Source organism: Pleurodeles waltl, chromosome 11 (assembly GCF_031143425.1).
Source record: "Pleurodeles waltl isolate 20211129_DDA chromosome 11, aPleWal1.hap1.20221129, whole genome shotgun sequence".
Lineage (NCBI taxonomy): Eukaryota > Metazoa > Chordata > Amphibia > Caudata > Salamandridae > Pleurodeles > Pleurodeles waltl.
This window is the reverse complement of record NC_090450.1, coordinates 827,195,439-827,207,673: the sequence shown is the minus strand read 5'-3', so window position 1 is coordinate 827,207,673 and position 12,235 is coordinate 827,195,439. Positions and strand designations below refer to the sequence as shown.

General features: G+C 40.4%; 1 protein-coding gene across 3 annotated transcripts in view; it reads right to left on the bottom strand.

The window, feature by feature from the left end:
- Positions 1–12,235, bottom strand: part of CHEK2 (checkpoint kinase 2) — a 230,996-nt gene that overhangs the window by 185,900 nt on the left and 32,861 nt on the right. For all 3 annotated transcript variants that reach the window (XM_069214672.1, XM_069214673.1, XM_069214674.1), the window contains 2 exons: positions 9,135–9,259; positions 3,826–3,973 (listed from right to left, as the gene is read on the bottom strand). In XM_069214672.1, coding sequence (XP_069070773.1) covers positions 3,826–3,973; positions 9,135–9,259 — 273 coding nt within the window. The remainder of the gene's footprint in view (positions 1–3,825; positions 3,974–9,134; positions 9,260–12,235) is intronic.

Below are 12,235 nucleotides of genomic sequence, written 5' to 3'. Positions count from 1 at the left end.
TATCTAACAAAATGAAGACAGAATAGTTAGTTGGAAGAGTTTGGACAAGAGGAAGAGTAGGAATTTGCCTTGAATTGATTATGGTTTAGATATGTATGGACATCTAGAATTGCACAGCATCTCATAAGGATGACATCTGCAAAATACAGAAGGCTGCCTCACACTTACATTTACAATTTATAAATGATCGAGACAGGTAAAGGTGTGGAAAGAGTGAATTTCCACTGAACCCCTGATGCCCATCTTGCTTCCTCCTACAACTAACAACCCCAATTGGTCCATAAAATGTCCTACAAGGGGGTCTGAAGACACGGTGTCCATTAGAAAATGTTCCTTATGATAGGAGGCACAGCTAGTTGGTGAATGAGGGGCATAGGAGCTGCTAACCAGACATTACTTTGACTGCTGATAAACACGTTGAAGAATGGACAGGCAGATGAAGGAGGACTGCTCATCCATTTCTGAAATATAAACTTATCAGTATGTTCACTAACAACGTAAACTAGAAAAACAGAAATAAAAGGAAACTCTCAAGCTCTCAGTTGATGGGAACACAGAACAAAGGGTCTGCAAGTATTTGTTTAATTCTAGAGTTTCTTCATCAGTGTACCAAACCAGGTCCATGACAATAAACACAACTCAATAACAACCCCCATACTACATTAGGTTAGTGATCATCTCTTACAAAGGAACTGACAATAGGAATTAGCAGACTTACTTCACTTTCAAACTGCGGGCAGATATGACCAAAATAACCAGTCCTTGCTTTCTAATGGGCTTACACTACGGTTACGATTTAGTAAGAGTTAAGTAAATCATATACAACGCTACATGACTTTTAGGAAATGGAAACCAAAATAAGACTATGCGATTGGAAACAAGTTGGTAGGTCACAGTAACTGTGGCGATCATGCGTCTGCTATCCAAGAAATGATGATCTTACGGACTGCAAAATATCAATTAGATGTTTACCTTCAAAAATCGAAACCTCCATGAATGTTAATATAGTTACAGATTTTATCTGTAGGAATCTAACTCTTGATGACCGTTGATATGTAAAAGTCTCTTACATCCCTAAGCACAATGTTAACATTTAGAAGAAAAATGAATTGTTGTTTGTTTACGTTGGGGCATAAACCTGCATGACTGATGTGCAATTTGCTGATCATACATATTTTAAAAATGACACCATAGCCTATTATGCGGTAGAATCTATTAGTGTTGTCCTGTTGTATTTTGTAAATGCGTAGATATGGTTATTACTTCGTTTTATAATGTTCTGCAAAACTATATTTTCACAACTGAAGGAGTCCATTCCATTTTGTATAACTGCATTGCACAGTAAACTATCTCTATGGTGTTACTTTTAATTGCGATATTAACATAGACAACGAATATTAACAACAGCCTTCTCCGAGTTGTTATGCATAAGAAATTAAAGTATGAAAGGACAAAACATTATTACATTCCAAAACTTTGTTTGAAAAACAGAAGACGCTGACCAATGTCCATCACAATCATTGAGCATAAATTTATAAGCAGTTTCCAATGACAAATTAATCAAATTCCATGGTTTTTTATTCACAATAACGTAGGATATTTTGTCTCACGCTGGTCTCTCCAGCATAAGCTTCTATTCAAACTAGGATTTTAACATTACTATACCATCTGTTAGCATGGCGGCAGACAGAAGCTTTAGTATAAGCCACTAAATCTTAATGCGAATCCTATAGTTCATGTCTGAACTCGAGGAAGTATGAGATAGGAAATGAGATCTGGGATGGGAACAGACCGTACCAGTGATATTCTTAGTGACAGTGTACATTTTTTTTTTTTTTTTTTTTTTTAAATATGACGCACTTGTCTAAGGGAAGATAGTGGAGGCTATCCAAGTGCCATTTGAAATATGTATACTGGATTAAGCCAGGGGAAGGCAAATCAGCTTTCTGTACAGCCTGTTACCAAGGTATTTGGGCAGGCTAACCAAGATGGCACTGCAATATGTCTATCATAAAAAATGGCGGCATGAACCACACTAGCTTTCCATTATGGAGAAACCAAATGGAGAATTTTTCTCAATATTGTAACAAGAGTGAGGCGGGTGGAAACTGTCTTGTTGCTACATGGGTTGACTGTTGAGACTGAGACAATCAAGAACCTAATAATTTTAACCTTTTAACACTGATGGAGTCAAATATCAGTGGTAACCAAACAGAAGACCAAACACCAGAGAGATTGGCTAAGATTAACAGTTCGGACTTGTCGGAGTTGAACTGTAAGTAGGATGGTCACCACCACGGCCATCATGGACGATGTAGCAAGAAGGCAGAGTTTGGAATATTTTGTTGGATCATAGGCAGTGTATTATCCGCATAGTCAAAAAACAAACAAAAGTAAAGTCTCACGACACACTCAACGAAGCAAGGGAAGGGGCTTAAGAGCTAAAGATGGCCAGGCTCAAAGAAGAGCCCTGGAAATCCTCACAGGAAAGACGACAGAAGAGGATTGAAAATAAATAAATTGCAGTCTCCCAGAAAAAAAATATTTGAGTCACTTAAGAGCTGATGAATGCCTGCCTCGAGAAGACAATTTTCATTCAAGGTACCGTGAAGTATTCAAGGCTGCAAAGTGGACCAAAAGGATGACTCCAGTTCTGATCCAAGATTGTACCAGATTCCTTGACAGGTAAGTGTGCAGCTCATGATTGCATCAGGTTTATTGCCTCACTGATTTCATGAAATTTAGCTAATTGAACATGGACTCATTTTTTTCATGATTATAGCTTTCAGAGGGGAAAAGAGAAATAGGCAGAGGTTGGTTGGCCCAGAAGGTCCACATTTGGCTTTTTAGGGTCGAGCCTGCGTTGCATGCGCTCGCGCATGCGTTTAGCAGGGAGACTCTTTTGTATTTAGAAAAGGGCTCGGAGCCCTGTCAACTTCACGTCAGTGTTTTTTATTGGTTGGTGGGCTTCCCTAATAAAATCTGCTTGCTTTCATTAGTCGAAGGCACGCATATGTCATGCCTTTTCCGGTGGCTAGCCCTCCTCCAACGCAGCGACCAAGTACAGAAAACATGCGAGGCTCACTGTTTTCCATAGGGCTCGTGGATTTTTTTTTCTCTAATTTACGAGCCCGATCTCGCTTGGCAGAAGTCGAGCGCTTTACATACTTGATTTCACTTTTTCGGGTTATGTACATAAATGCACTTTTGTCCGATAGGTGAAAAGTCGGGTTAGGAGTTTACAACGCGATCAGCTCTAACATGAGCAAACGTGAGACCCGATGCATTGTAAATGCTGGTTTTAACCAGGGACCATTTTGGCATATGTATGGAGCAGTTCTGTTTTATTAGTGAAATTGAAAGAGGATACATAGCTGTAGGCCTACAACTCAGAGGGGCCGGCAGCATATTGATGGTAACAAAACAGAAAGGTGCATACAGCTGTTGTTGAAGACCTGGAGGTTGACTGCTTCCTTAATTCATAGAAACAACATGAACAATACAATCCCAGAAACGTTCCCCTCTCCCCCTATTCTTTCTATGCTAAATTGAACGTGTGTTCCTTTACACCCCTGCATCGTCAAAGACAATGCAAGCCTCATCTATTGTTATAAGTTGTAAGTCAAATCACCATACAGTGGAAAGAGTCAGTAAATTGGCACAAGGCCATACTAAAAGGCTGAAAATGCAAGCGAGAAAATACATCTAAGTGGGAAGAAGACATGCCAGGACAAACAGGTGGTGGAAAATATATCTATCTAGATCCAACATATGACAAACAGAGATCACATTTTCAATATGTAGATTTTGCATGTTTAATACAACCTTTATTATAATTCAAGGAAAGTGCGATTTCAGCGTTATTGCTCAGAGGTAGTTTGTTTCCCTTTCCGACCAGTTCTTTATTCACAAAGGTGCCATTGCCGCTTTGATCTTCTATGTATGTAACATATGTATTTCTTGGCCCTAGTTCCTAAAAGGAAAAAAACAAGCAAACCAGGTTCGGTATTATGAAATAATTAAGTATCAAGGCGAATAAAGTTATCTAAATTAGATTATTTGACAACATTTCAAAATTGTGCCTAATTTGATTTTGTAGTTTTCTTTTGTTATGGATTACAAATAACACTAAAAAACAAAGCACAAACCGCTCAGAGTAAGGAGCATGTCTTCCATCCACCCTCGTTAGGCAAAAGCAATGAGATACCACTTAGAAGCTGCTGAAGTCCACTAACCTAGTTTAATGTAGTGCCTAGGTATGAACAAAAGGGTTTTCTAGAAAACACTGATGCTCCTCCTGGACAGCTTCCTGACAGAAATAATCGAAACATCATGCATACAGTAATGGAAATGATCTGCATTGCCACCAAACATGCCATCAAGAAAAATAATATTAAAGATAATATCTATGGGTCATGTATGGGGAAAATATCTCATCATGCAAAATCCAGGAGCGCAGGTGTTTTAATAAAAATTATTAATGAGCATTCATGTATTGAGTAGTGAATTTGTGTACAAAAATATAACAACGTAGAAAAATAATGCACGCATTTGAAAATGGGATAACGATGAGTGGCAGCCAATGTTTACCAAGTGTACTTATTAATAGTCTAATGCTGTAAAATGTGGAGCATATGTTTGACTAATGTAATAATATGTCATATTAAAAGATTATGCATTATGTATTAGCTTTATTAATTGTAGGCCTTAATTTAGCGAAGGTCTTGGCCTAGTTGCCTGGCCTCTTTTCAAGCCGTATTTCTTAATGTTTAATAAATGGCTGTCCTAGAGAGTTAAACTGTGATTTTCCATTGTACTGTGTAAATGTGCTTGTAGCTGAGAACGTTTTCGCGTGAGAACCGACCTAGGAGATGCTGTTCTTACTAAATGTAACAAATATGTGTGTAATGTGTGTAAGAATGACTTTCTCAGGAGGAGAACAATGGAGACACTGACTGGAGTGGAAGCGGTAACAATATTGTTATCTGACGAGCCGGATGATGAGGACATCGCAGGAAAAAACAATCAGCGGCATGTGAACGGAATAATGGTAGAATTAATAGATCTGGAGTTTTAGTTTTATTGGACAAAGTGTGAACATGCGATCCCTTGTCCAATAGGGATTAGGGAATTTGTTTTAGTGAATTTAACTTACGGGACTGCACTGAGAAGAAACCAGCATTTTAGCATTCGAGCCATTGCACTTTTGCCCGACACCTTTCCTTTTATTCTTCTTGAGGGTTTACCTCTATTCTTTCAAGTTGCTTAAAGAATTTGCGTTTTCTGAACTTTGATGCTGAATCCTGATGCCTTGCTGATCGACTGATGTCCTGATGATGAAGACTATCTTGTCTTGCCGATCAAATTGAGGAGAGGTATTAATTGTACCAAGGTATCCGTTATGCATATTTGCTTTTTCTTTCTAGGTACCAACCGCACTGTTTTGCGAGAGCCATAGTTAGATGTTTTTCCAAATTTGTGTTACTAAATAGTTTTGCATGAAGCCCTACATGCTGATGCGAATCTGGTGTTAAGAATCCTCACTAATGAAAATCTACTAATAAGGAATGATGCTTGACAAATTTCTCTGCTTAACTTACTTTTATATGTGGTCTTGTTGCAAAATTTTTCTTGTTATTAATTTGCACTGTAACCTTAGAATATGTAATAGTTTAAACTTTGATTAGATTACGTTCTTCCGTCACTTTGGACAGCCAGTGTTGTTTCTGTTTGCGTATCATCTGATTTAGAAATTAATTTACATGACTTTAGCATTGTTAATATAGGGCAGTAAATATTCCAACTTTTACTGAAAGGTGTGGTTATTCATGGCTGAAAGGTCATGGTGCGTGACAATTACTGACTATTGATCATTAATGTTATTGATGATTATTGATAGTGTACTGATTATTGATCTGCATGCACTGGAGTTATGGTGGAATCATCTTAATTGCGAGTCAAAGGGTTCATCGACCTATGCGCATCCCCTTGTAAGTTTACTTATTAAGGTCAGATGCCACATGTCATCAAGAAAAATAATATTAAAGATAATATCTATGGGTCATGTATGGGTAAAATATCTCACCCTGCAAAATCCAGGAGCAATGATGGCCTAGAACAGTTTCTCAAACTTTGTGTTGCCTTATGATTTTTGGTGAGCCATCAAACAGTAATAAACTAAGCTGCAGATACAGTTTGTATTTATCATCTCAATTGCTGTGCTGCAAAAACAGAGGTCAAATGTCGGGCTACGTCTTCTGACAAACTTCTGCCTATTCTTTTAACATGGGATGTTTACTTTTCTTTGATTGCCAAGCGAGAGGATTTTTTAAAATGAACTATGTGACAAACTTGCTGGGGAACATAAAGTGTGAATGGAAAAGCTGTTAGATATCATTTTAAACACACAACACAATTTAAATACATGTAAATGAACTGTGCAGCTACAAGACCTTACCTCCACAGTCCTATCTGGGTGAAACTTTAACCTACAGCACCAAGAGGAAGTTCCTGCTCTACCGGCCTTGGGGTCCCAGTAGGAACACACGAGAGGCCATGGCGACATCCAGCAAAGGACAGTTTTTGCTGGCTGTGTGGGCTAACACCCGAAACGGTGCCCCACGTGCTCTGCCTGTGCCCCACCACCCTGGAGGAGCACCGCAGGCTCCTGAGATCACTGTGGGTCAGCACATAGATATCTGGAGGGCGTGGAGCGCGTCCTGGTCAATGTTCTCAGGGCCAACAAGACTCTGGAATAAGCCCTTAGCCAGGACACTAACACTAGAACACCCCAGCACCTACGCCACCCGTTTTGAACGGGGCTTAATTCCATGGATTTATTTGCTATGGTTTTATTGTTTTCTAAGACTAATGGTCTGATTTTACTGTTATACTTTGTATAAGTGCAATGTTTTTTTATTAACTAGACATACTGATAATAATAAAACTTGAAACACTCACTATACGTAATCTTTCACAACATTCCACTTGTGTAGGACTTTCAAACCTAAATTGAGAAATATCGATGAGCTAAACGACCACAGCTGCCTATGTTGGATCTGGGGGACCATACTAGAGTTCTAGGGCTGGAACTGGGAAGAAAAAAAAACTTAGCCCCCCATTACGACTTAGGCGGATGGAAAAGACCGTCTGCCGAATTTCCAAGGTCAAGTGTGCTCTCCTTCCCGCGGCCCCTATTAAGAGTTTCCCAGCCCACAACATTGCCGCCAGCTCCTAATTGAGCTGGTGGTAATGTTGCAGTGAGTCGAGTGCATCAGCACCCATCGCGCTTTTCACGGTCTGCTTTGCTCCAAAGCCGACAGTGAAGAGCGCGACGGGGCTGGCCATGGGGAGCCTGCACTGCCCATGCGAAGCCCATCTCTGCCAGCCTTTACATGGAGGGGCAACTGCCATGTAAATGCCGGTGGAGAGGGTGGTTGTAATCCCCAGGCAGTGCTGCTTACAGCACTGCCTTGACAGATTGGGACCGTCAGCACTGCCAGGCTGTTGAAAAGTGGCGGTGGTCCAACTGTGACAGTAACGCCACTGTCATAATGTGGCTGCCGGAACGCCACATCGGCGGCAGTCCGACCACCACCACAGCCCTGTTGGTCTATAGACCGCTAGGGTTGTAATGAAGGCCTTAATGAGCCATGCTTGAAATAAAATTAATCTGACCTTTTGTAATGTAATATGCTGCTTATTTAAAGTGCTTCAATGCCCCTGTGCAGTGTCTATGCTACAAAAACCTGCAATATATTGCCAGCTGGTAGTTATAGTTAGGACCTACTACCCCTAAAAAAAAAACATTTTTTTGTTTTGGTAATAACTTTGGTGCTGTGGGAATGATGGAGGAGTCTGTGAGGGACCGCTCAAGGCCAGAAATTGCCCCCCAAATTTTGTTTTGGGAGTGCGAAAGGATCCGAGGAACCACCGTGGCGCTCATTGCCGCTTCCCCCCCCCCCCCCAAAAAGTGATTCCATGTGGATCAAGATCCCAATTTTTTTTAAAAACATACACTCACTCACAGACCCACTCACTCACGCACCCATGCAGTAACTCATAAATCCACTCGGAGAACCACACACACACTCAGACGAGTCACTTACACACCTACTTACATGCCCATAGTCACTGACACACCACTTACAGACCCACAAACCACCCTCAGACCCACACACCCACTTACATACCCACACAACCACTCCAACACCAAGTCACAGACCAACAAAACCACTCACAAAGCCAAAAAACCACTCACAAAGCCAAAAAAACACTCACACCCCCCCCCCCCCATTCAACCCCACTCACATACACACGCTGGGGCCAAATCTGGTGGATTAATGTATGGTAATCAAATATTACATTTTTTTTTTTTTTACTAGAAATACACAGTAACAGAGAAAAAAAAATAAACACAACAAAGGTTACAGGGAAATTATAGTTACGAAACAGATGTTAAAAAAAACCTTAGAAATTCACAAAAAAACACCAAATGTTACATCAAGGTTATAGTTAGGATCAGATTTTACACACATAAAACCACAGAAAGTCAACAGTTATAGTTATCTCAAGAAACTATAACTGGTGCCTTAAATTAACTATAACTTGCGTCCTCACCATGCACTGCTAATTACCCCACATATTACATCAGTCATAACATCGTTGATAATATAATTGCAACATTTGCACTAAAGTTATTGATGAGAAAAATGTGCATGGCGGGGCGCGAGTTATAGTTACCCTAGGCCACGAGTTATGGTTTCCTCAGAGAACTATGCCTGCTGAGTGTATATGGTTTTATGTGTGTAAAATCTAAAACCCTGGCAACCTACAACATGCAATATCTGTAGCATAGCTCAAGAAAGAGGATTTGCAAAGCAAAAATAAAGAGGGTGCCTTGATACTCAGGAAATGCAATGGTTAAGAGGGCGCCATCTTTGATTTCACTTATTTGCACACATTAAGCTGTGTAAATGCATTCAAATAAGACATTTTGTCTTATTAGCACATTGTATTTCGCACTCCCCTGTCATTCACCAACCTTGCTAAACGTATACAACATTAAGCTAATTGCTGATCTGATTGCACATGCTGCTGTCTGAACTGTAAAGAAATGTACAAATATCACCTACCCTAAAAATTCTAAAGTGCTTCTTGCTGTAAGTTTTGTACTTCTCGGTCTGGTTGATCACTGGCTTATCAAAACAGTAGTCACAGTTTCTGTCTCTTCCAAACAAATAGTCGTTGTTCACAAAGTCTGCAACAAGAAATATCAGGTAAGAATTTACATGAGCACCACACTGTAGGCTCAAGCGACTGGTTAGTGTTGTTCATGCATTGCTCTCAATACTGAAGCAATCCTACAAAAACTAACACGGTCTACTGGGTGTATAGCAATGTCTAGGATTTTATATAACAAAAAAATAAAAGTTCTGGGAATGGGTTACTTAATGGGGTATTATGTGTGGCAGCATGGATGAGGTGCTATGTGTATATGTATGTGTTCAATGTGTACAAATATGCCAAGGCAGTGGAAGAAAAATGGCTCTAAATCCAGAAAATCCGCGTTTCAAAGTCAAATGACCAATTAGGCAAATTGGATTAAAATGTATTTAAAGGATTTCTAAAGAGCAGCCATTTTACCATTTGGCCACTGTGGTGTACTGAAAGGCTGTTATGTGTAGGCCCAGATTCACTAGCCCACTTTCCTGAATAGCTTAACACCGCTTATCAGGCTGGTGAGTGCAGCTAAAAAAAACATGCATTTCACGATGACAGCCCCTTAATGTAAAAGGCAGCTGAGGGAGGTATTACTGCAAAGCTATCGTATTTGAGTGGGATTTGGGGCGTGATGTATGAAAGCCTGTTTCTTATTTGGTGTCTAATGGACAACGGGGGCTATGGTTCTTTCTCAAGCAGTGTACTTTTTCTTAGTATTCATTTCCTTTAAAAAAGGAAATCCTGAAATAAACAGCAAATATATTACTCAACAAAGCACATTGTGCTATTAAGGTAAAAAAAAAAAAAAAGTGACTACCATTATGCTGTGCAACAGAGCATATGCAACTTCAAACCTATGAGCTGAGGTGGCATTTAACCACAAAGTCATCTTTAAAAGAGGTTCAGTCCTCACCGCCAGGTACACTGCTCACACAAATTACTTTTAGAGAGAATTGGCATCGCTGAGCATCAGGATTGCACTCCCTTTCAATCATGGGATACTTTTGAAGGTCTCTGAATTTAGAAAAGCCTCGTTCATATTTTCTTCAGCATCTTCTCTGAAAACTGTTACTGGGGAGGTAACCGAAGGTTTGGCTGTAGATGGGTTCTATTGGAGGGATAGTGGTGGGTAAAAAGGGGACTGACTGGAGTGGCTCGGATCTGCAACCTTTCAGAATGCCAAAACTTTCTTCTCGAAATAACCAAGCCTTGCATTTTTGTAAAAAGCCAATCCCTAAAGCCTGACATAACTGACTAAATCTAGGAGATAGATAAAGAATAATGTGCCATTACCACGATAATTCAGCTTGTTACATCTGCAAAAGAACTATTTTGCACATTATTTTTTCAATATAGTTGATCACAAGTCTTGCTTGAAGAGACTTGAAGAGACTGGGAACTAGAAAGATAAACAGGGGTGTGGTGCTAAGCAAGTTCGAGGCTCTACTGAGACACCAATCTCAAAAATTGCCAAGAGTAGACCTTCCTCGTACTCTCGTCTCCATTACGGTGTTTTTTGTCAGGGTTCCATTCAATTTCCTACCTTGATCAAACCGAAACATAGAGCCTCTGTAAATGTCTCTTGACGCCATTGATATATAGGAACAGGCAGCAGTACTTGCAGGAATTTCCGTGAGAAGAATATGTGCGTGTTGTGTTCTTACCACTATTCAGGACTTGACAGCTTACCGATTGATTGCTTTTCTTCAGCAAACACTACCTGGACTGGGCATGCAAGTATTTTGTATTTCTAAGGCGTAAACTAGCCAAAGGTAGCACAGCACTGTACAGTGTCAAAGACAAGCAAAGTCGATGAGAGATAAGAGGTAGTCGGCCTGTGAAGTGTAAAATAATGTGATGTACTGTTCTATAAAGGAGGTGCGTTTTCAACTTTTTCTCTGAATTGGAGCAGTACTGGGGTGGTTCTTTGGATACGGCAGGATGTAACCGATCCTGGGTGAATAATGGAAAAAGTATGCTGTATTGTTTTGTTCTTTTTTATACTTCTTATTCTTCAGTCTGACAGAGCCCTAGTTGTAGGTGTGTCCAGAACAACAGAGCCAGTGAGTTTGTCTGCTCGATAAATAGGAGTACTGGTCGTGATGGTTTGGAAAATGATGCAAATGGTTCTGATGATGAAATAGGCTGAGTAGAGGAGCCAATCGAGTTCCATCTAGTTCCTTCAGGATGGGGTGATGAGATGTCATTTCTTCTGGCGACAGATAAGATGTGCGGCTGCATCGCAGGGGTGCCAGTCGTGTCAGTGGTGCTACTTTCAGGGGGTTCCAAGATGTGTCAGTGGTGCCAGTGTCTGGATGTGACCTGAAGCAGGGCGTTATCAGCTTCCAGATGCAAGAGAACAAGGTGCTGAACAGCAGTTCTGAAGTTCCTTTCTTGGAAGGAACGGATTTGCTTTCTTTAAAAGAGCTGGTACTAAGCAGTCTGTTTTTGGCAATGTGTTCCTTGAGGGTGAGGTTGATGTCCACGGTAAATTCAAGTGACTTCTCATTCAGTGAACAATGTGGTGTCAAAGCTGTCAAGTTAAGTGTTTCTTGGTGCTGATTTTATAAACGTGCATATCCCAGCAGACTAGCCTTCTTTCAGATTCACCTGAAGCCAAACAGTGGCTGGCAGCCTCACTTCCTTGGCAACGCATTTCCTGTCATCGGTGTGAGAGCCCAAAAGGATTGGCTGCCCCAGCAAGATATATACACTATTTAGGCACTGTAATCCAGGCTTTGTCTTTGCTTCAGATTACACTGGCAGTGATATGGGTCAAATCAGAGTAGAAATAGACTGCAGGCAGGCCACTGTTATATTTAAAAGTCAGGCAAACATTGTTTTTGTACCAAACTTAAAGCAGTCAGTGTAACCCAATGGAGTTAGTTGTGCTACAGTAACATGGTTTTGCTTGTTAAGGCCTGAACAACACTAACCCATGCATTCTGGGCACTCAAGTTGCTCATTTAGATAGGCTAGGAGCCATGCATAAAGCATCTTGCAAATATTCCAC